General features: G+C 45.3%; 2 protein-coding genes across 6 annotated transcripts in view; one reads left to right on the forward strand and one right to left on the reverse strand.

The window, feature by feature from the left end:
- Dnm1l (dynamin 1 like) overlaps positions 1-3,568 on the forward strand; it is a 48,761-nt gene extending 45,193 nt beyond the window's left edge. For all 4 annotated transcript variants that reach the window (XM_048367144.1, XM_048367151.1, XM_048367162.1 and 1 more), the window contains 2 exons: positions 1,329-1,488; positions 2,074-3,568. In XM_048367144.1, the coding sequence (XP_048223101.1) occupies positions 1,329-1,488; positions 2,074-2,130 (217 nt within the window). In that variant the 3' untranslated portion in view covers positions 2,131-3,568. The remainder of the gene's footprint in view (positions 1-1,328; positions 1,489-2,073) is intronic.
- Positions 3,569-5,610: 2,042 nt separating this feature from the next.
- On the reverse strand, positions 5,611-14,752 carry Yars2 (tyrosyl-tRNA synthetase 2). Of its 2 annotated transcripts, XM_048367185.1 has the most exons (5): positions 13,937-14,749; positions 12,149-12,316; positions 10,491-10,646; positions 10,063-10,233; positions 5,613-6,294 (listed from the first exon to the last, which is right to left on the reverse strand). In XM_048367185.1, exons 1-5 carry the CDS (start codon positions 14,683-14,685, stop codon positions 6,135-6,137), a joined length of 1,404 nt encoding a protein of 467 aa, XP_048223142.1. In that variant the 5' UTR covers positions 14,686-14,749; the 3' UTR covers positions 5,613-6,134. The 2 variants fall into 2 exon arrangements, with proteins under 2 accessions (XP_048223150.1, XP_048223142.1); XM_048367193.1 differs by lacking the exon at positions 12,149-12,316 and having other exon boundaries at positions 5,611-6,294; positions 13,937-14,752.
- Positions 14,753-24,274: the final 9,522 nt, after the last annotated feature.

Below are 24,274 nucleotides of genomic sequence, written 5' to 3' on the forward strand. Positions count from 1 at the left end.
TTCCAGCTTTTTGGTGGTTAATTGGGACTTTTTTGCCTCTGATCTCAGCTTCCTGAGTAGACGGGATTACATGGCCTTAAACTTTTAATCCTCCTACCTCAGCATTCAGAGTGCTGGGATTATCTGCACATACCACCATTAAGAAATTTTTCTAACTTTAATGTAGTTTAATAGTTTTGGTTACATAGCAAACTGACTTGCCTTTTTAGTTACTTAATAAGTGCTAAGTTATGTGTGTGTTGTCTGATGTTTCCTCTCTCCTGCTCATTATGGTGTTATTTCATGCAGTAGTAGAGAGAGAAAAAGTTAGGTGTGTCAGGATATATTAGAAAATACACTATATCCAATTTGTGGTAATCTCTTAGCAAGTAAGAGAAATTTCATTGTACAAAGGAATAAAAAGCCAACTGGCCTGATACTTTGTGTGGGAAGTTGTAGAATCAGTTACCACCAGACTTAACAGCGGAAACTAAATAGAAATACAACTCTTCCAGACCTTAGGTTTTGGTTCCCTCTTAAAAGTATTTACTCCAAGCCAGGCACCAGTAGGTCACGCCTGTAATCTTAGCAGTTCAGAAGCTGAGATCTAAGGATTACAGTTTAAAGCCAGCCCAGGCAAGAAAACCTGTGACTTACCCAAAGTTTGGCCAAGTCGTAGAGCACTAGCCCTGAACACAAGCTCAGGGACTGCCCTGAGTTAAAGAACCAGTGCTAGGTAAAAAATCTACAGGTAAGTGAAAAACATCAGCAGAAGTTGCCAGCTCGCCCCCACCCTGAGCTGTCACTAAGAATATCTGGACATTGGCGTTCTGACCTCCTAAAATACTCATGTACTAGTCTGATGCCTGCCCAGTGTCTCATGCCTCTACTAATTTCTCTGGAGGCTGTCAGCGGGGGCAGGAAAGTCTGTGACAAATTAACTTTTCTCTTAATTAACCACCAAAAAAGGAAGAATAGCTATGGCCTAAATAGTAGAACACTTAAGCTTTGAACCAGACAGCTCAGGGACAGCGCCTAGGCCCTGAGTTTAAGCTCTAGGGCTGCTTGCCATTAGATTGTATGAATACGCTATATTTTGTGTGCCTATTCACCAATTTATGCATCTCTGAGCCTTTTCACATTTTATCAAGTTCATTACAAATTCAATAAATATATGGGATAGTGGTAAGTGAGATGAAGGTAAAATAAAATAGCAAAATTAAGCAGGGCCTGAGTCTAAGCCCCAGGACTGGCACCAATTGTTTTTTAAATTGTTGCTTTCCTTAGTGCCACTAAGGAAAATCCCAAAGTAATTCAAATTATTTAGCTTTCTGTTTTTTGTCTTGCAGTGTGCCCAAGGCAGTAATGCACTTCCTGGTTAATCACGTGAAGGACACGCTTCAAAGCGAGTTGGTAGGACAGCTGTACAAGTCATCCTTGCTGGATGACCTTCTGACGGAATCGGAGGATATGGCACAGCGAAGGAAAGAGGCAGCTGACATGTTAAAGGTAGCATTACAACCTTCCAACTTTACACTTGGGATAGCATATTACATTATATTACTACATTTTTCTTTTTTTTTTTTGCCAGTCCTAGGCCTTGGACTCAGGGCCTGAGCACTGTCCCTGGCTTCTTCCCGCTCAAGGCTAGCACTCTGCCACCTGAGCCACAGCGCCCCTTCTGGCTGTTTTCCATATATGTGGTGCTGGGGAATCGAACCAAAAAGCTTCATGTGTAGGAGGCAAGCACTCTTGCCACTAGGCCATATTCCCAGCCCCTACATTTTTCTTCCTGTTAGTACTTAACGAAGTTTGTTAAACTGGGCACTGGTGGCCCATGCCTATAATCCTAGCTACTCAGGAGGCTGAGATCTGAGGATTTCCTGGCAGGAAATTTCTTGACTCATCTCCAACTAACCAGCAAAAAGTTTTAAGTAGAGCTAATGTATGGCTCAAGTAGTAGAGTGCCAGCCTGGAGCAAAAAGCTAAGGTTCCAAAAAAGGTTTTATATGTAACACGTCAACATAAAAAACTTAAGAAATTTCTCCATGTAATTCAGATTTATGTAATAACCTTTGATTTTCTTCCACGTAGGCATTACAAGGAGCCAGTCAAATTATTGCTGAAATTCGAGAAACTCACCTCTGGTGAAGAGAACTACATAAAACACTGAGACTTTGTTGACTCAAAAACGTGCTAGTTACTGCCTACTTGAGTAGAATTGTATTTATGAACTGTGTATCACAACAGTATCAATCTGCTCATGTGAAGACTGGCTATAAATGAGAAGTGTACTCTGCATTACAGAACAAATCACACATTTAATCCAGATAATAAATGGCTGTTTCTAAAGTTTCCGTGTATACATACATACATATATGAATATATATAGTGTATAGATGAAGTCTGTCTTGTGACGGTTTCATCTGAACTTAAAAAGAACTGTTGATGTTCTAGTTGTACAAAATTTGCCTGTGGGGAAGATGACCTGTGTGAGCTTGTCCTAAAAGTGCTACACATAGTCCTTGGGGAAGACAATGCATACACCATACAACTGACCTGGCTCTGAAAGGTGGGGCTTGGCAATCTGACATAGTCACTGTCCTTCAATGTAGTTTAAATCTCTGCAGTCTGTGCTGTGTTCGTTACTAGCAAGCTGAAGGCACACATGGATCTGGAGCCCTGAAGATTCAAATTCACTCACACTTCAACCTGAAAGCATTACGACTTCCTGCATTAAAAACACTCGTCTTAGTTGATTTAGTAATGTTAGCCAGTTCCTTTAAGTTTTACTTGTTTCTCTAATAGTAAATCAGATATACCTATAAAGTGGGCACTTTCATATTCCAAGACTGCCTTTTTGTGGAAATTCAAATCCAGTGTACTCGCTGTAATTCTGTTGGCAGTAGGTACCAACTATGTTAGCAGAGTGACTGAGAAACACTGACTGGCCAAGTTCTGCAGAGAAAAAAACATCCAGACACACACACCAACCACACTGCATTCAGAAGTTGGAGCTGTTGGCAGCACTATACATGGGAAGAAAATTACGTATCACAAATACAACTTGCCAGGTTGTAGACATGTTTTTATGAAGGATTTTTTGGCAGAGAAAACATGAATATTAGCTTAAGGTCCCCATTTACCAAGAAATATTGGTTGCAAGTGATCTCAAACATAGATGAGTTTGACAGAACATCTTTGAATTCATTCAGTGAATGCATGCTGTCAAAATGTTAAAACCAAAAGCCAGCTGTGAAACGAGCCACCCATGACTTCTCAAATGGACCAGATGGCTACCACCACAGCCTTTTGAGTTTGCAAGAGAAAACAATTCACAATGCGCCTCTTTTCTGCCTATCACATTTGAAGATGTAAACTTTCAAAACATGCTGGGCACCTGCTGGTACTACACACTGAAAAAAGTAAGTTTCAAGAACGCCTGCCTTGCTGGCTCTTAAAAGTGAGGTTCTGCAATGTGGAAATGATCTCCAGCATATTTATAATAGAATACTGTATGTTCTTGCTGTGTAAATAAAGTTGCTGGTATAAAATGACACTAGTTTGTCAATGAAAAAATTCCTCTTCACGTCTTAGCCATGTTTAAAGGAACTTGACTATTTTTTTGTCAGCTGTAGGGCTTGAACTCAGGGCTTGAACTTGAGTGCTATCCCTCAGTTCTTTTGCTGAAGGCTGCAATTCTATCACTTTAAGCCACAGTACCACTTCTGATTTCCAGATGGTTAATTGGAGATAAGTCTCATGGGGACTTTCCTGCCTGGGCTGGCTTTGAACTGAGATCCTCAGATATCAGCCTCCTGAGTAGCTAGCACCTGGATGAATTTATAGTTTTTAAATACCTAAATCTACCTCAGTACCCACTAGTTAGCTGATCCTGTACCAAAAACTTTCTTTTGCTAGTCCTGGGGCTTAAGCTCAGGGCCTGAACACTGTCCTTGGCTTCTTTTTGCTCAAGGCTAGCACTCTACCAATGAGCCATAGCACCACTTCAGGCTTTTTTACATATGTGGTGCTGAGGAATTGAACCCAGGGCTTCATCTATGCATGGCAAACACTACCAATAGGCCATATTCCCAACCCCCCAAAAACTTTTTCTAGTAATCTCACAAGTCATTGAGGTATTGCTGCATATCCATTTCTGCATATGAAGATAGTAAACTATACTGCAGCCTGTAGGAAAACTGGTCATTTTCTGCAATCCATCCTCAGGAAAACAGGCATGCTAGTACCTTTGTTTTTCACATGTAGAATCAGTTCTGGAAAATTAGCTTGCATACAATGTGATGGGAATCTGCTTTGTTCTTACATTCCATGTTGCTCCTCTCTCAGCCCATTCTTCTTATGTATCCAAAGAAACTTACAATGAAGAAAGGACTTGCCCATCCCGTCTAGGCCCATTCTTTCTATGTATCCAAAGACAGATAGAATAAAGGGATTGACCCACACCCTGTTTTCCCAGGCCCGTATAAGCATCAGGCAAAACCTCAGGTATGAGCTGACCTTTGACATGCAAGCAGGGCAATTCAACTAAGCCCAGCTATAAGCAATCCATGCTGGGCCCAAGGAAAGCCACAGACTTCCTAGACCTAGTGGCACTTTGAATAACCTCTGCCTTTGCTCAGACCCTATATAAGCCCGGTCCCAAATTCACCCCCTTGCACAACTTCCAATCCCACCAGGTTTGTACCCCTCGCTGTTTCTCAATAAACAGTCCTCACCTTGTTGAGGATTGAGTCTGGCCTATTCCTTTTCCACTCTCCATTTTTCCTAACACTATGCAGCATCTGGATATCTTTTGTTGTCTTATAATTGCATAGCTGGTGAAATATTTGCCTTTTCTTTCATTTCTTTTCAGTTCACCTTCAGTTACAATCTGCTTGGGGACAAAAGGCATGTTTCCAAATTGATTAAATATTTCTACTGTAGGAATCCAGTCAAGAAACTCATGATGGCAACTATGACTCCATCTAACACTCTTTGTGTAAAGCGACGTTTATGTTCCCAAGAACAGATGTGCCACTTCTAATACAGAAGCACAGCTAGATTTTAGCATGAGGGGGAGAGATGGAACCTAGCAAAATGCTCTACCATTCAGCCATGGCTCCAGCACAACATGGCTAACTATAAAAAGAACCACAGAACAAAGTATGGTGAGGTGCTCTGGAACCACCCACTATATATACACAAGTACCTCAGTTCTTTGCGCTGCCACTCATCGCTCCCACAAGGACAGGACAGGAAAGACATTCTGGGAGGATTTTCAAAAGTTTAATACTGGAAATAATGCTTTTCTACAATTGCCAATGTTTGTATGCATTAAATAAAAAACCTTGTTTATTAACAAGTCCATAAAAATAATTTACTCACATTCTCAGGCCTAGTATATTCTTCATTCTATATTTTTTTTTGCCAGTCCTGGGGCTTGAACTCAGGGCCTGAGCACAGTCCTTGGCTTCTTTTTGCTCAAGGCTAGCACTCTACCAACTTGAGCTACAGCGCCACTTCTGGCCTTTTCTATATATGTGGCGCTGAGGAATCGAACCTAGGGTTTCATGTATACGAGGCAAGCACTCTTGCCACTAGGCCATATTCCCTCTTCATTCTATTTTGTACTAAAGCAAACTGCCCATATAATAAGAATGAAGCCAGGTCGGGTGCAGATGGCTCATACACCTGTAGGAGGCTGAGATCTGAGGACTGCGGTTCAAAGTCCATGAGATTCTTCCCTGTAATGAACTTCCAAAAAGTCAGAAATGGAGTTGTGGCTCAAGTGGAAGAGTGATAGTTGTAAGCACAAAAGCTTGGGGAGGGACAGTGCAAAGGAACTGAATCCAAGTGGCAGGATCAGCACCAAAAAAAAGAAAAGAAAAAAAAAAAAGGCAAATGCTACTCCAGAGGCTGAGATCTGAGGATTATGATTTGAAGACAGGCCAGGCAGGAAAACCCATGAGACTTTTATCTCCAATTAACCACCAAGAAGTGGGAAGTACATCTGTAGCCCAAGTGCTAAGGCATGAGACTTCAACAAAAAAGCTTAGGGACAGCTCCCAGGCCCTTAGTTCAAGCAAGCCCCAGGATGGGCACACCGAAAAAAAGGATTGATGGCTATGTCTGAACAACCAAAGAAGAATTTTTCATAACTGAAGCCACTTTATAATGTAGAAATTTCTTTTTCCTATTTTAAGTAAAGAAAGTCCATTTTTGAGAATATGTTGTCCAACAACTAAAATACACTCCGGATTTGTTACTGGTCTGTGATTGATACTGACTCCACCTTCTGTTATCATCCGATACCTAAAAACAGAAACACTTAGTTAACTAGGATGATAGAAACACTTTCCCCTCTCCCATGAGATACTTATTTCACAACTTCAGAGGCTCTCCAATCCAAACCACTTAGTATCTTGTGTGTGCACAGGCAGTGGTTCTAGGCTTCCACTCTTGGCATTTTCACTCAAGTTCTAGTTGAGCCACATCTCCACTTCTGGCTTTTTGCTGGCTAACTGGACGTGAGTCTGATTCTCTGAGATCTTCAGATATTAGCATCCTGAGTAGTTAGGATTATAGGCATGTGCCACTAGTGGCTGGCAGTTACATTTCTTCCTCTTTTTTTTTTTTTTTTTTAATTTTGCCAGTCCCGGAGCTTGAACGCAGGACCTGGGCTCTGTCCTGAGCCTCTCTGTGCTCAGGACTAGTACTCTTAGCACTTGAGTCACAGCACCACTTCTGGCTTTTTCTGTTTATATGGTACTAAGGAATCAAACCCAGGGAGGGCTTCATGCATGCTAGGCGAGCACTCTACCGCTAAGCCACATTCCCAGGCTCCATGGCAGCTCTATTTCTTACCTTCATGTTCATGATTAGACTTTTGCCTTATTAATGATTATCTTCCAAAGGAACATATGTAAGGCATCATAGTGACTTTTCTATTGAGTGAAGAACAAGAGCTGGACTATTGCACAGCCCCTAAGAACTCTATTCAGTTGCTAGTGGCTTTCAAGATGAAAAGTAAACAGGAAGAAGAGAGTTTTGCTTTCTGGAGAGCTTCTCACCCACCTTGAGAAAAAAATCACAGAAATTTCTAAAAAGCAGTTATCAGGCATTGGTGGCTCAGACCTGTAATCCTGGTTACTCAGAAGGCTAGACTGAGGTTCAAAGTTAGCCCAGGAAGGCAAGTTTGTGAGTCTTACCTCCAATTAAACACCAAACAGCTAGAAGTATAGCTGTGGTTCAAGTGTTAAAAGAGTGCTAGCACAAAAGCTCAGGGGCAATTCTTAGGACAGGCCCCGTATTCAAGCCCCAGAACCAGAACAAAAACAACAACAAAAACCTCATCAACACAAAGACTTTGTATTTATGGACAAGAAGTATTGTAGGGGGGCTGGGGATATAGCCTAGTGGCAAGAGTGCCTGCCTCGGATACACGAGGCCCTAGGTTCGATTCCCCAGCACCACATATACAGAAAACGGCCAGAAGCGGCGCTGCGGCTCAAGTGGCAGAGTGCTAGCCTTGAGCGGGAAGAAGCCAGGGACAGTGCTCAGGCCCTGAGTCCAAGGCCCAGGACTGGCCAAAAAAAAAAAAAAAAAAAAAAAAAAGTATTGTAGGCTGTTCGTTTCCAGATTGTTAACATAGAGAGATCAAGGGGCTGGGAATATGGTCTAGTGGCAAGAATGCTTGACTCCTATACATGAACCCCTGGGTTCGATTCCCCAGCACCACATATACAGAAAATGGCCAGAAGTGGCACTGAGGCTCAAGTGGCAGAATGCTAGCCTTGAGCAAAAAGAAACCAGGGACAGTGCTCGGGCCCTGAGTCCAAGGCCTAAGACTGGCAAAACAACAACAACAACAACAAAAAATACACAGATCAATCCTATTTAGTTAAATGATGAGTGTTACTTAAGAACCCTGGCTAAATTTGTGATAAGTCAGGGTAAAACTCTAGTACCCGCAAATACACCATTAAAAAAATTCATAAAGGGAAAAATGCTTCCCCAGTGAAGAAAATTCTTTTTGTGCTAGTTCTGGGGCTTGAATTCAAGGTCTGGGCTCTGGCACTGTTCAGGAGCTGTTTTGCTCAAGGCCAGTACTACCATTAGAGCCACTGCTCCAATTCCAATTTTCTGGTGGTTAGCTGGAGAGAAGAGTCTCATAGGCTTTCCTGTCTGGCCTGGCTTCGAGTCGTGATTCTCAGATCTCAGATTCCTAAGTAGCTAATGATTACAGGCATGAACCACAGGCACCAGGCTGTGAAGAAAATCCTTAAAGTCAATGATTCATTGTTGAAAGTGTATGTCAGCCTAATAATTAGGGAGTCAGTTACAAGAAGTACATGCACAGAGAGACAATGGGCTTTCTTTTTTCTTTATATATGCATTTAAGGGCTCTGTAGGATAGAGGCAAATAATCCACAACAATTGGAAGTCAAAAAATTACAGCAAATGTCATTCATCACAGTAACAATGGCAGATGTGTGCTCAAACTCCCACAGATGAGGCACCCAAGGTCTTCAATTTTTCTCTCAACCTATCACTTCAGTTATAAATGGATAAACATCAATTGTATGCCAAATTATTTCTAGTGGAACAAAAGTATATGCCCTGAAACCAGACACCAGTGGCTCATAAGCCTATAATACTAGACAGGAGGCTGAGACTTGAGGATTTTGGTTTGAAACCAGCCCAGGCAGGAAAGGCCATGAGACTCTTTAATTAACCAACAAAAAAAGCTGAAAGTGGCACTGTGGCTTAAGTGGTAAAGCACTAGCCTTGAGCAGCAGCTCAGTGTCCAGACCTTGAGTTCAAGCCCAAGACCAATGCACACTCATACCCTCACACCAAATATATGCACTAATAATAAAGCACAACTGAGCAACTAAAAGTCTTTTTCCTGAAAAAGAAAGATGCGGTTCACTAGGGAAATATTACATTTTTTTTTTTTTTTTGGCCAGTCCTGGGCCTTGGACTCAGGGCCTGAGCACTGTCCCTGGCTTCTTTTTGCTCAAGGATAGCACTCTGCCACTTGAGCCACAGCGCCACTTCTGGCCGTTTTCTGTATACGTGGTGCTGGGGAATCGAACCCAGGGCTTCATGTATATGAGGCAAGTACTCTTGCCACTAGGCCATATCCCCAGCCCCAATATTACATATTTTATAAGCCTTATGAAGTTAAAATAATATACTGGAAGCCAGGTGCTGTTAGCTCACACCTGTAATCCTAACTACCCCTCAGGAAGATGAGCTGTGAGAATCACAGTTTGAAGCCAGGCAGGGCAGGAAAGCCCCTGAGACTCTTATCTCCAATAAACCATCAAAAAGCTGGAAGTGAAGCTGTGGCTCAAATGGTATAGCGTTAGCCTTGAGCAAAAAGCTCAGGAACATGGGCTGGGAATATGGCCTAGTGGCAAGAGTGCTTACCTCATATACATGAAGCCCTGGGTTTGATTCCTCAGCACCAAATATATAGAAAAGACCAGAAGTGGCGCTGTGGCTTAAGTGGCAGAGTGCTAGCCTTGAGCAAAAACAAGCCAGGGACAGTGCTCAGGCCCTGAGTCTAAGCCCCAGGACTGGCAAAAAAAAAAAAAAAAAGCTCAGGAACAATGCCCTGAGTTGAGGTCACAGAACCAGCACCAAGAAAAACAAAAAAAGATACACTATGGAGCTCTGAACATGGTCTCACTGGCTCACATCTACTATCACTGCTACTAGGAGGCTGAGATTTGAGGACAGCTGTTTGATGCCAGCCTAGCCAGAAACATGTGCAAAGACTCTTACCTCCACTTAATCACGAAAAAGCTAGAAGTGAAGCAGTGGCTCCAGTGCTAGAGCACCAGGCTTGAATGAAAAAGCTAAGGGACAATAGCACCCAGGCCGAGTTCAAGCCTCACAACTATAGTTCACAGACATTTTCAACAATAAGTAGTTTCCACTTCATTCACAGACTAACCTAACCTCCAAAGGCAATGAGATGCTATGAAAGCCTTCTCCAGAAAGCGCTCTCTGTGGGAGCATGTGGTACAAATTTTAACGCCCAATGTGAACCAAGGAGTGAAGTCATCTCACCCCCGGGGCCCATCTGGAATGGCCTTCGCTTTGCGACACGTGTCCAGGACACTTGTTCCAGGGTCGAGAACTAACTCAGAGAAGGAAGCTTCCTTAAACAACTCCTTTAGCTCTTCATCCGACATGACCTCCAGCGCGTCGATGCTGCTATGATAAAGGACATGCGTGCACCTGGAAAACATTTCAAAGCTCATAGCCACTGACTAATTGTGGAGAGTCCATTATGTTCCATGCAGAAAGTTCCTCAAAGAGCTATATCTAGTGCGTGTGATTCATAAGATCATCTTCCCACCTCCCCCAATAAACACTTAAAGCACTAAAATCAAATGCTGGCAATCTATGTCAATGATTAATGGGAAGATAATCATAAAACAGCACAGCTCCCAGTATTCTCAAGTCTGTGAGAGCTAAACCATTCTGAAGGTCACCTCTTAGCAGAATCCAGCCCTTCCTGTCCATGCACCAGCTTTGTCACTTCTGCGGCCAGTCGTTTCTGAGCACCTCGCTTTTCTGGTTCTTTGGCATGCAGCTGCATGATGTGATCGATCTCTGGAAGAGGCAGGAAAGTGAAGAGCTTCAGGTACCTTGGGGAGGGGAGAAGTGTTACAGTTACCTCGCATGCTTATCTCCAGCATCCTCATACTTCAAAATCTTTTTTTTTCCTTTCTTTTTTCTGGGGCTTGTCAGGGCCTTGCCCTTTTGCTTGGCTTTTCCACTGAAAGCTAGTACTCTACCACTTGAGCTACAGCTCCACTGCTGGCTTTTTGGTGGTTGAACTGGAGATAAGAGTCTCTCAGATTTTCCTGCCTCGGCTGGCTTCAAACCATGATCCTCAGATCTCAGCCTCCTGAGTAGCTATGATTTCAGACATGAGACACAGGTGCCCAGCTAAAATCTATTTTTAAATCTGAAAAATAAACATGTAGAATGTACTGCCAATAAGTATAACATGCATCAGATGCTATTCAGACCGAAAATAGTCCTTTCTTCCATTGTCTTTTACTGTCAGTACTGGACTTGAACTCAGGACCTCACACTCTTAGCTTTTCCACTCACCTCAAGTGCTCTGGCACTTGAGCCACCCCTACACCTCTGGATTTTTGCTCATTAATTGGAGCTAAGTCTCAGGCTTTCCGGCCCTGGCTGACTTTGAGCCTTGATCCCCAGATCTCAGCTCAGAGTCCTGAGTATCTAGGATCACAGGCACTGAGCCACCAGCTCAGAGCTGCTATTTTTTCTTTAATCACATTTGTTTTAGAGTTTTCCTTTCTAAAAGCAGAGAAACAGTAGAAACACAGATGAAGGCCCTGGCCCATTCCATTCATTCCCTTCCTGGCCCCTGCAGATAACTACAAATCTGAATTTGTTTCCATCCTTCTTCTCAAGGACACTTGTATACTTTGGTGTGTACTTATAAATAAAAAGCACCATTTAAAAACAGAAACAGTATTCCATACCTCCTTTTCTTAAATTTTTGTAGTAAAATCTAACAGGTAGAAACAAGTGTGTTAAAGGATGTAAGGTATGGAGGTGGCCAGAGTGATTTGAATACATAATATACACATGTGGAAATGCCACAATGAAATCTCCCCTGAAAGAAGCAAGCATATTATACATATTAACATTGTCACTATGCAGCATATGTAACTACTACCTTGGTTAAGAAATACAACTCATAATGCTACCCACTCAGAAGACTGAGATCTGAGAATCGAGGTTCAAGGCCCACCTAAGGAGAAAAATCTTTGAGAATCTCATCTCAATCAGCAGAAAGCCAAAAGTAGAGGTGTGGTTCATGTGGTAAGAGTTTGATATTTTTAGCCTTGAATGGGAAAGGCAAGCCAAGAACATGAGGCTGAGTTCAAGTCCCAGTACTGGTGCATTAAAAAAAAAAATTACAAAGGGTAATAAATTCGCTGGCTAAAACAGTATCATGAGAGTTGGTGGCGTAACTCACATGACAGAGCACCTATCAGGCAAGCGCTAAGCCCTGAGTTCAAACACCTGTACTGCACAAACAAAACAATAAGAAAAACAATATTACAAGCATGTGTTACTTTTTCACAGCCAACTCCTAAAAGCTCACCTTTCCACACAATCATCTTGCTGTCTGACAAAGAACTGATAGAGTTCAAAAGGAGAAGTTCTCTCTCTGTTCAGCCACACTGCATTGCCCACTGACTTTCCCAGCTTGGCGCCGGCAGTGCTTGTGACCAGTGGGACTGTGATTCCAAACACGTCTTCTCCCGTCACCCTGCGCAGAAAGAACTTCATGATACACTGTAAGTACACATATTGACAGGTTCCGCCATCAACCCTGCTCAATTCACACAGTTACCTGCTGCAACAAAGGGCCTTGCAGCCAGGTGCTGGAGGCTCACACCTGTAATCCTAGCTACAGGACACTGAGATCTGAGGATCACAGTTCAAAGCCAGCCTGGGCAGAAAAGTCTGAGACTCTTAACTTGAATAAATTACAAAAAAAAGCAAGAAACAGAGCTGTGACTAGAGTGGTAGAATGCCAGCCTTGAGTGAATAGCTCAGGGACAACACCCAAGCCCAGAGTTCAAGCCTAAGGACTGGCAGGAAAAAAAAAGTGCCTCTGACCTCAACCTTGATTCCTGTCCCTCTTATACACTGTTATATTACCCACAGTCTATTTGCATTTCATCCTGAACATTAATTACCCGATTTTGATTACACAAGTAGTTCTAGGCAAAGGGAAAAAGTGATTTACAATGGGGGGAGGAGGATACAGAAAGAAACATTAAAAATATTTTTTTAAACCCAAAACTGGCACTGTGGTTTATACCTATAATCCTAACTACTCAGATGGCTGAGACCTGTAGGATCCCAGTTTGAGAGCAGCCAGAGCAGAAGAATCCTCCAGACTCCATCTCCAATTAACCAGCAAAATGCCAGGACTGGAGGCATAACTCTGATGGTAGAGCAAGCAGACAGAGCAAAGATCAGGCACCTGAGTTCAAGCCTCAATACTGGCCAAAAAAAAAAAAAAAAGTCTGCTTCGTGGCACAGAAAATGCTATTACTTATCACATATCTACAGTTGCAAAAAAAAAAAATTGAGATGCCAATTGAGAAGTAAAGCTACCTTCATGGAAGATGAAGACCTAAACCAGGCTACTCAAAGAAAGCCCAGTCACCTTCAGATATAATCAACAAACTCAATCTATCAATTTACAGAGGAGACTTAGGGAAAGAATAGACCCTCCAAATCCGGACCAATGGTCTATCTCCTGCAGAATTCTACAATGTGCTGCTAGGTCTCAGCGACAAGTTTCCTACCCTAGTGTCATCAGGCCCCTGAACAAGAATAAAACCACCCAGGGCTTGAAGGAAGGGCACTGTAATAAACCACAAATCGACCACCGGTGGCTCACGCCTGTAATCTGAAATCACGACTGAAATCTGAAGATGGCATTTGGAAGCCAGCCTGGGCAGGAAACCCACGAGACTTATCTCCAATTAACCACCCAAAGGCTGGAGGTGGAACCGTGGCTCAGGTGGAAGAGCGCTGGTTTTGAGCAGCACCCCAGCCTGAATTCAAGTTCCAGACTGACACAAAGGTAACTTTTAAGACAAAAATAATAATAAGCCACAAGAGTGTGCTGGAAGCTCAAACCTGTTATCCTGTCTACTGAGGAAGCTGAGAAGTGAGGACCGAGGTTCGAAAACAGCCCGGCCACACAAACTCGTGAGACTCATCACCAACTGCAAAACGGCGCCCAGTGGAGCTGTGGTTGAGGCGGCAGAGCGCCAGTCTTGAGCTACCAAGCCAAACCGAAGGGCGAGGCCTCGCGTTCAGGTCCCGGCCCCCGTCCGCGCGCGGTCGGCCCGCTCTCCGCGTCGCTCACCTGCGGACGAACTCGTACCCCGACACCATGTTCCCCAGCTGGTCGGCGCCACCCAGCTGCACGCGGCAGCCGTGGTGGCGGAACAGGTGGCAGAAGTCGTAGGCTTGTAGCACCTGGTAGCAGAACTCGGCCAGGCTCATGCCCTCGGGGCTCCGGAGGCGGCTCTGCACGCTCTGCCGGCTCAGCAGCGTGCCCATGCGGAAATGGCCGCCCTCCGCGGCCAGGAAGTCCACGAGGCGCCGCGGCTCGTGCCAGGCCGCGTTGTCCAGCACGGTGAAGCGGCCCCAGGCGCGGCCGTCGGCGAAGAGCCGCTCGTGGCGCTCGGCCAGGGCGCGCAGGCTGCGGCTCAGCGCCTGCGCATTGGCGCGCACACGCTCGGCGCCGAGGGCCTCGCGCTCGCGCTGGCGACCGCTCGGGTCCCCCAGACGCGCCGTGGCGCCGCCCACCAGGGCGATGGCGTTGTGGCCGGCACGCTGGAAGTGGAAGAGGCCCAGCAGCGGTAGCAGGTGCCCCGCGTGCAGCGAGTCCGCCGTCGGGTCGAAGCCGCAATACACGGTCTGCGGAGGGCCGCCTGCCGCGAAGAGCTCGGTGAGCTCCACCCGCGTACCTCGCTCGGGGAAGAACTCCTTGAAGAGACCCCGGAACTTCTGCGCCGCCAGAAAGCCCTGGGCTCCCGACTGTGCCTCACGCCGGCCCTGGGCGGCGGACCACCGGCCCTGGGACAAGCGCCGCCACATGGGCGCCGCCATCTTGGCAGCGGCGCAGCGGGGATGCTGGACTATCGGAGCCTGGGTTCCGTCCGTCCCGGGTCCACCCCTCCCATGCCCTTTAGTACTTCCGCATCTCGGCGCTTGTTCGAGCAGGGGAGGCGGAGCTTGCGCAGCTGGCGCTTGCGCAGTCGACTGTACATGTGCTCTCGCGGTGGGTCCCGCCTCGCTTGACCTGAAGTGCCCCGAGTGATGTCATTTCCGGCGCGGGTGCTGGTAGGGTGGTGGGGTCACAGTTCCTGCCTTCCCGGGTTGTGGCGGGGATAAGTACTGCACGGAAAACCCTGAAACACCCCTCGGTGCATGCGCGGGCTCGGCAAAAAGTGCCCGAACGCCTAAGAACAATAGGGCTTGTTAAATTTTACTCTGGTGACTCCATGCTAGAGGGCTGCACGGCCCCCTTCCCCCCCCCAACTAGTTTGACATTTTAAAGTATATGTAGCCGTTGTTCCTCTCTGTATCTACGTAGCAACCATAGTAGTAGTTATAAAAAACGCCATGGCGACTGTCAGGTTGGTCTACTTATGGTTTATTGTTTTAGCCCGCTCATGATTGCTCAGTTGATATTAGGGGAACATGGTAACAATTGTTAAAGTTAATTTAGGTCAGCCTGAGCCGTGAGATTCTGCTTCTGTAAACGGCTTGTTTAACCCATTTGTGATTTGCTCTACCCCCTACATCAGCTAAATAAAGACTCCTAGCCTGATTGACTGAGTGCTGGTGATTTGATTGTCATGAGTTAGTCTTGGGTGACCAGGATACACAACAGTTGTCATGGGACGGAGCTGGCGTTGCCTTGTCATCTACTTTGTTCCAGGAGGTGGCAGCCTTGCTCAAGCTAGCAAACAACCGTCAATAAAACTCCCGACTCCGACTCACTCCCTATTTACCGCGCCCGTAAGCAAGGACTGGGTGCTGCTCCCAGGCTCTTAGCCGAGGCTGGCACTCTATCCTGTGAGCCACACCTCCCTTCCCATCTTTATGACACTTAATTGGAGATAAGAGTCTCATCCCGCTGGGGCCGGCTTGGGACCACCCTCCTCAGACCTCAGCCTCCTGAGTAGCTAGCATGACAGGGATGGCATCCAGCCTAGAATGAGTGAATTCTCTTAGCATGGCCCTGGCACGCAGATGATCTGATGAGCCCGCGATGGGGCGATGGGGCTCTCATGGGCAGCTGTCCAGCAAGTGGTCCAACTGCAAAATTCTGCTGGAGACTGGCTGATTTCTAGAGCCACTTTCAATATCAAGGGGCTCAGGTCTGATTTCCTGGATTTGGTCTTGGAGCTTTTTTGCAGGATTATTGGCCTGTGCTATCTATCTATCTATCTATCTATCTATCTATCTATCTATCTATCTATCTATCTATTATTTTGGCCAGTCCTGGGCCTTGGACTCAGGGCCTGTGCTATCTATCTATCCATTTATTTATTTATTTATTTATTTATTTATTTATTTATTTATTTAGGCCAGTCCTGGGCCTTGGACTCAGGGCCTGAGCACTGTCCCTGACTTCTTTTTGCTCTGACACCTGAGCCACAGCGCCCCTTCTGGCCGTTTTACATATATGTGGTGCTGGGGAATAGAACCAAGAGCTTCATGTGCAGGAGGCAAGCACTCTTGCCACTAGGCCATATTCCCAGCCCGGCCTGTGCTATTTATGAACACCTGTGTATGAGGGAAGTGAGGTAGCGCAGAGACAGATTGGGGCCCTCACTATAGAGTTGGGATTTCCTTTCAGGATCATCTGAAGCAACAGGGCAGGCCATTCTACACTCTTATTGACTAGTCATTAAACGTAGGATGCCCTGGAGGGAAGACAAAACTGTGGATGCAGATCTAGAGGAGGGCCATGTACAGAAAGGGTTCATCTGGGAGCCATCAATGAACGCACTCCAGCAACTAGGTCCTTAGTGCAGGGTTCTAGATCACACCTCATAGAGGATCTTCCATTTCGTAACACTAAATCATTAAAAAAAAAAAAAAACAAAAAATCTAGCTACTCTGGAGGCTGAGATGTTAGGACAGGATTCAAAGCCTGTGAGACTCTCCAATGAATTAACAAAGAAATCCATAAGTAGATCAGTGGCTTGATTTTTAAATTTTGATTTTAGAACTCAGGAACTGAACATTTTTACAAGGTAACATTGCATTCACAGACCTTAGGTCGGTGTGACACATACCTGTCTGTAGATTTAAATGTATCTTAGCAACTTTCTACCAGGAGCTATGACTTCATACTGTGGTTTAATTACTCAGGTGCTACAGGAAGTCCTACTTCTCCTTACAAAAGTATGTGCCACTGGGTGCCAGTGGCTCACACCTGTAATCAATCCTAACTACTCAGGAGGCTGAGACCTGGAGGATCTCAGTTCGAAGCCAGCCTGGCCAGTAAAGGTCTAGTGACTCTCATGTACAATTAACCAACAAAACGACAGACTAGAGATATAGCTCAATTGACAGAGTGCCAGCTGTTAGCAAAAAAGATGAGCCAACGTATGAGGCCCTGAGATCAAGCCCCAGTACTCTCTCTTTCTCTCTCACACACACAAACACACACACACACACACACACACACACACACACAGCAGAAGTGTGCTTCTTTATTGATGTAACAGTACTTTTGTGTATCTGTATGTACCACTCCTGACCTCAGCCTGAACTCAGCCTAGGTGCTCCCCCTGTGCTTTTTTAGCTCAAGCCCGCCCCCCCTTACCACAAGAGCCACAGCTCTCCTTCCAGATTTTATTGGTACATAATTGGAGATAAGAGTCTTGTGGACTTTTCCTGCCCAGGCTGGTTTTGAAGCTCAATCCTCATGTCTCAGCCTTCTGAATAGTTAGGATTCTAGGTGTGAGTCATGGGTGCCTGGCTTATTTATTTTTAGCAGTGCTCAGGGCCTTGTACATGCTAGCCAAGAGCTCTGTCTCTCACCTACCTTCCCAGTTAAATATGTCTTCTTAGCAGTCTAGAGGGCCTTTGGCTTGCTAGGCAGGGTAGTCTACCATTGATCCACACTCTAGGTCTGTCCTCTACTTGTAAAGAATCTGTGATGCTGATCCTAATTTAAACAAGTTTAACTTCAGTTCTATCTTTTCCCATGGCTGACTTATGCACTGGCTAGGAGCTTGGGTCTTACCCTGGATTTCCTTTAGTGGAGGCCACCAGCTGACTTCCTATCCATGCACATGGTCTAGGTGCTTGAATTCCCATCTTCGATCTGCTTCCCCAGGATTTGCTGGGTTTCTGGGAAGTGGCTGGGCATTTGAATTTGCCTGTATGTCCTGGGAGCCATGTGCCTCCTTTCTGTGAGAACTCTGAGCCCTTCTGAGCCCGGTCAACCTTTATCCTGCACTAGCTGCTTACTGGACCTGCTGGGGCTCAGATTAGAGGCTAATAATGAGATGAGTGGAAGCAGAGGATCACAAAGGCACTTGAAGACACAGGCGTAGATAGCATCTCATCTCCCTCCCTCCCTCCCTCCCTCCCTTCCTTCCTTCCTCCTCTTCCTTTTCCTCTTCTTCAGCAGTCTCATTGGGTAACTCAGGGCAGCCTTGGCGGCAGCAAGACACTCCCACCTCTCCTATTTGTGGGGCTTGAACTCAGGGCCTGGGCACTGTCCCTGGCTTTGTTTTGCTCAAGGCTAGCACTCTACTTCTTGAGCCACAGCACCACTTATAGCTTCTTCTGTTTATGTGGTGCTGAGGAATCAAACTCAGGGCTTCGTGCATGCCAGGCAAGCACTCTACCACTAAGCCACACTCCCAGCCCTTTGCTTCTCCTATTCTTTTTTTGGAAAATAAATGTAAACCAAGTTTATTTTGCTTTTTAGGTAGTGTTCTTAAAGCACTACAGTTTGGTAAACAATGTAAATTAGTATAAGTCATTTCAAAAGCCAGTTTTTTTTTGTTTTTGTTTTGCCAGTCCTGAGCCTTGGACTCAGGGCCTGAGCACCATCCCTGGCTTCTTCCCACTCAAGGCTAGCACTCTGCCACCTGAGCCACAGCGCCCCTTCTGGCCGTTTTCCATATATGTGGTGCTTGGGAATCGAACCCAGAGCTTCATGTGTAGGAGGCAAGCACTCTTGCCACTAGGCCATATTCCCAGCCCTCAAAAGCCAGTTTTATTTCACCTCGCCTATTCTTGAGTGCTGGATTACAGGCATCTGCCACCAGGCTGGGCTCAGGTCCATTTCTTTCTGGCTGAAAGAAATGGCTTAAGACATTTTGAGTTTCCAGCTTTTTCATAGAAAAATATGCAGACAATAGCCTCTACTTCTCGAAGCTGTTGGCAGGACTGAATTGACAACACGAACATGTAGAGGTTGGCCAAGTTTGTGTACTCTGAATGGCTCTACCCTGCAACACCTCTGAGGAGCTCTATCTACTGTTCTTCATGAGTGCTGGCCTCCACTGAAAGAGACCTTCTCTCTCCGTGATTCTGAGCAGAAAGACCGGAGTATTCTTCAGCCCCTAGTTGAGGCTGGATATGCCCTCCTCTCCTCCACACTCGAGGCGAGGCTCCTGGGAGCAGGGCCAGGCTGCCCGCCTCTAACTGCTAGAAATGGCCTTGAACCATGTTGGGCAGCTTTAAGACTCAGGTTATCAGCAGAGAGCTCAGCTTAGAGCACACACCCACCGTCGTTAATAATTACCTGTGCCTTTCCTACCAGCCTAAGCAGAAGCAGATCAGAAAACACTCCCTCGGATGATTCTTACATTTAGAAGGCTAGTAAATGTTGATGCAGAGCCAGAGGCCCAGCACAAGGAAATCAGGCTTGGTGTGCAAAAGGCCAAAAGGAAAAGAAGGACACTTACTTGTTCACAGTAAGTATTCAAGGAGAGGAATTTTCTTGCTATGTGCCTGAGAGATTCAAAATTGTTTGTCACTGTTCTTTTGGGAACACTTCACATCTGACTACCATGACAAGGATTGCCTTCTGCTGCTTTGTAATTAAGCCTTCCATCAGTGGCACAGTTCTGAGTCCTCATCTTCTGCTGCATCTGATAAAACCAAATGATTCTATTTTCTTTGTTTTTAATGTTCATGAATTAACTGTTTGCTTTCACTTTTTAAATTCTCTTCAGAAATTTCCCAATTCAGTGGGGCGTGGGTGTTCATATTTGCGATCCTAGCAACTCATGAGGCTGAGATCTGAGAATCAAGGTTCAAAGCCAACCTAGGCAGACAAATTGGTGAGAGACTTGACTCCAATTAACCAACAGAAAGCCAGAAGAGGAGGTGTGGCTAAAGTGGCAGAGCACCAGCCTTGAGTGCAATAAGGCAAGTGGGAGCAGGGAGCCTTGAGTTCAAGTCCCAGAACCAGCACATACAAAAATATATGAATTGAAAATGTGTGTGTGCATGTGCACGCACATGTGTGCACTCTTATGGAATTCAATTAACTCCAATGAGGTAGGACGGAGATGAATTGAGTCTTATTTGGTGGGCGGGAAGATATGTAGTCTGAGTAAGGAATTTACACCATCTAAGGAAGGTAATAAAATGTTGCAAGAGGTTGGGTTAGGAAACTAGGCAACAATAAAGAGCACGGATTTCACAAACCCTATCACTCTTAGAGAGATGATGTGTGGGAAAGGACAGAGGTCACCCGAGGCTTCAGTAGGCTGTGGAGAAGTAAATGAAACTTGCTCCCTGGCTTCATATCCAGGGCTGGACCCAGCATATTATCAAATCAGAGATGACTCTTTGGCCCTTGATTTCACATTTCTGTTATCCAGGGATTATGAATCTGCTTCCCTTAGTTTTAAGTAACATTATATCCCTGTAAAGACTAACAAAGTATCATAGAAATAATGACACAAATAAAAAACCGTCCTCCTTGTGTTAAGTTTAAAAATGCTTGCTACTGGCAGTTCACACCTGTTTGTATCTCTAATAAATGAGGGGGTGGGGAGAAGGGACAGGAGAGAGAGGAGGGGAGGAGAAGGAGGGGGTAAGGCGGAGGAGGAGGAGGCAGCTATGGTGGTGGCCACAGCTGGAAGTGGAGCCACAGTTTCAGTGACAGAGTGCTAGTCTTGAGGAAAAATTAAGATTAGGGACAGTGCCCAGCCTGAGTTTTCAAGCCCTAAGATGCACTCTTTCTCTCTCTCCCTCCTTTTCTCTCTCCCTCCCTTTCTCTCTCTCTCTCTCTCTCTCTCTCTCTCTCACACACACACACACACACACACACAATCACTAGTCAGTATATGTGTTTTTTGAACACATCTAATGGATTCAAGAGACTGAATTTTTACTTGTTTGATTTTTTTCTTTGCCACTACTGTGTCTTAAACTTGGGGCTCTCATTTAGCTTTTACACTAAAGGTGACGTTGAGCCACACTTTCACTTCCAGCTTTTTTCTGGTTAAATAGACATAAGAATCTCTTTGATTTTGAACAATTACCAAACCTCAGCCTCCTGAGTAGTTAGTATTACAGGCATGAGTCACCATGCCAGGCTCGACTTTTCTTACTGAAATGCAAGTGAACTATCAAAAATAATACATGGGAAATTAAATGAGATGAGGAAGTAGGGTACTTTAGGTACGGAGTCACCAAAAGAAATGGGACTTGCTACTTCCCATAATCACACAAACTTCTTATATAGAGCTTTTTTAAAGCAATACCACTAAAATAGATTACTTTTACTTCTTAAATTAAGACTTCAAAAATCCCCAATTAGACCAAAGAGTAAAAGAACAAAAGTTGCTAAGAAAAATATTTTGTTCATTTTCTAAATGTTGGAACTTCCCCCATTTTTATAAGGTCATCTTTATCTTAGGCTGTTTTTTTTGTTTTTTTTTTTTTGTTTTGGCCAGTCCTGGGGCTTGGACTCAGGGCCTGAGCACTGTCCCTGGCTTCTTCTTGCTCAAGGCTAGCACTCTGCCACTTGAGCCACAGCGCCACTTCTGGCCATTTTCTGTATATGTGGTGCTGGGGAATCGAACCCAGGGCCTCATGTATATGAGGCAGGCACTCTTGCCACTAGGCCATATCCCCAGCCCTTAGGCTGTTTTTTTGTTTTTGTTTTGTTTTAATTTTATGGGCTGGGGTTTTTACATGTCCTTAATTCTTGTTTAACTTGTTGCTAACAGTGAAGATGTCTTAAAAATCCCTTGCTTCTTTTCATCCCAGTGTGTGTGTGTGTGTGTGTGTGTGTGTGCGCGCACATGCGTGTGTGCCTGTGTAGTTACTGAGGCTTGAACTGAGGGCCTGGGTGCTGTCCCTGAGCTTTTTTTTTGGCCACTCCTGGGACTTGGACTCAGGGCCTGAGCACTGTCCCTGGCTTCTTTTTGCTCAAGGCTAGCACTCTGCCACTTGAGCCACAGCGGCACTCCTGGCCATTTTCTATATATGTGGTACTGAGGAATCGAACCTAGGGCTTCATGTATGCAAGGCAAGCACTCTTGCCACTAGGCCATATGCCCAGCCCAACGTGTTTGTCAAATAGATGAGAGGATCAGTATTTTTTTTTTTTTTTTTTGCCAGTCGTGGGCCTTGGACTCAGGGCCTGAGCACTATCCCTGGCTTCTTTTTGCTCAAGGCTAGCACTCTGCCACTTGAGCCACAGCGCCACTTCTGGCCATTTGAACTCAGGGCCTCTCGTATACGAGGCAAGCACTCTTGCCACTAGGCGATATCCCCAGCCCCTCCCTGAGCTTTTTTGATCAAAGCCAGCGCCCACAGCTCCACATCCAGCTTTTTGGTGGTTAATTGGAGATGGGAGTCTTTTGGACTTTCCTGCCCAGGTTGGCTTCAAACTGTGATCCTTAGATCTCGGCCTCCTGAGTAGCTAGGATTACAGGTATGAACGATTGGCACCTAGTGGTTCCTTATTTTTATATCAATTATAGATGTCTAGAAGGGTCTAGAACTTTTTAACACTCAGCTTATAATCATGGTTCATTTCTATTTCTCAAGTGACATAAAGGACACAGTCTACCACAGTGAAGTGACTCAGTGACTCAGTGTTGCTTTTCACTGGCCTCAGCTCCAGGACCAAAAGTTCACTGCTATATATTGATACTAAAATATGTAATTAAAAATAGAAACCCAGCCAGGCACTGGTACCTTACGCCTGTAGTCTCCGATGAACTACCGGGAAACAAGAAGTAGCGCTGTGGCTCAAAGTGGTAGAGCACTAGCCGGAGCCAAAGAGCTCAAGGACCGAGCCCTAGCCTTAACTTCAAGCCCCAAAGTTGAAGAAAAAAAAAGAGAGAGAAAGAAATGCAGTGGACGCCAGTGGCTCACACCTGTAATCCTAGCTACTTAGGAGGCTGAGATCTGAAGATTGTGGTTCAAAGCCAGCTGGGGCAGAACAGTCCATGAGAGTTTTCTCTCTAATTAACCAGCAAAAATCCGAAAGCGGAGCTGTGGCTCAAGATGGTAGAGCACTAGCCTTGAGTGGAAAAAGCCAAGCAAGAGCATGAGATTTGGAGTTCTTTTTTTTGGGGGGGGGGCGGGGGGGGCAGTCTTAGGCCGTGAACTCAGGGCCTGAGCACTGTCCCTGGCTTCTTTTTTGCTCAAGGCTAGCACTCTGCCACTTGAGCCACAGCGCCACTTCTGGCCATTTTCTGTATATGTGGTGCTGAGGAATCAAACCCAGGGCCTCATGTATACGAGGCAAGCACTCTTGCCACTAGGCCTTATTCCCAGCCCCGAGATTCCGAGTTCTATTCCCAGTACATACACAAAAAAGGGCAACCTTCAACTTTTATCTACACAGTCCAAGAAATAAAACCACCTGAGGATTAGTTGTAGAAAAAATAACCCTTGTAGAGTTTTAGCAAAAAAGCAGCATTTGGACTTGTTTGCTCGTTTGCCAGACACAGAATTAGCAGCATATAGATAAAATTCAGGCTCCTGATAGAATTGTTCACTGAGTTGAGATTTACGGGCAGCTTGACCCACCCGATGCAGGAATGCGCGCTACTGCCCCAGCCTGTGTCTGTGGGCTCATGACTACTTGTACAGTCAGCAACCTATTGCTCAGCCTCACTCCAGGTGTGCAGAGGACAGCATGTCTAGTCCTTAATCTGCTTGGTTCTCAACCTACTGAAATGACTGCTTTGTGGACTTCATAAGATTGTTCAGAACTAGCTGAGATGAAGTTTATTAATAGACAAGACCTGAATTGGGGAGCTGATAAACAACTTTTTATCTGCTTTTCCTAGCACCTCGATCCCAGTTGGTTGAGATGTTCATACCAGACTCAGAAGCTTCCAGAGTTCAGACCAAAGCCACTGACTGTGAGAAGAGCTTTGTGAACAGCAGTGCTCTGCCCTGCGCTGGAGCATCAGGGCCTTGGGATTTCTTGCAGTTAAAAGCTGGGTCCCGGTGGCTCACGCCTGCAATCCTAGCTACTCAGGAGGCTGAAATCTGAGGATCCTGGTTCAAAGCCAGTCCAGACAAGAAAGCCCCTGAGACTCTTAGTGCCAATTAACCATCCAAAAGCAAAAAGTAGAGGTGTGGTTCAAATGGTAGAGCACCAAACTTATGCAAAAAATTTCAGAACCAGTTCTGGCATGAAAGTAAAAGGGAAAACAAACCTAAAACCAAACCAGATATT

Source organism: Perognathus longimembris, chromosome 1 (assembly GCF_023159225.1).
Source record: "Perognathus longimembris pacificus isolate PPM17 chromosome 1, ASM2315922v1, whole genome shotgun sequence".
Taxonomy (NCBI): domain Eukaryota; kingdom Metazoa; phylum Chordata; class Mammalia; order Rodentia; family Heteromyidae; genus Perognathus; species Perognathus longimembris.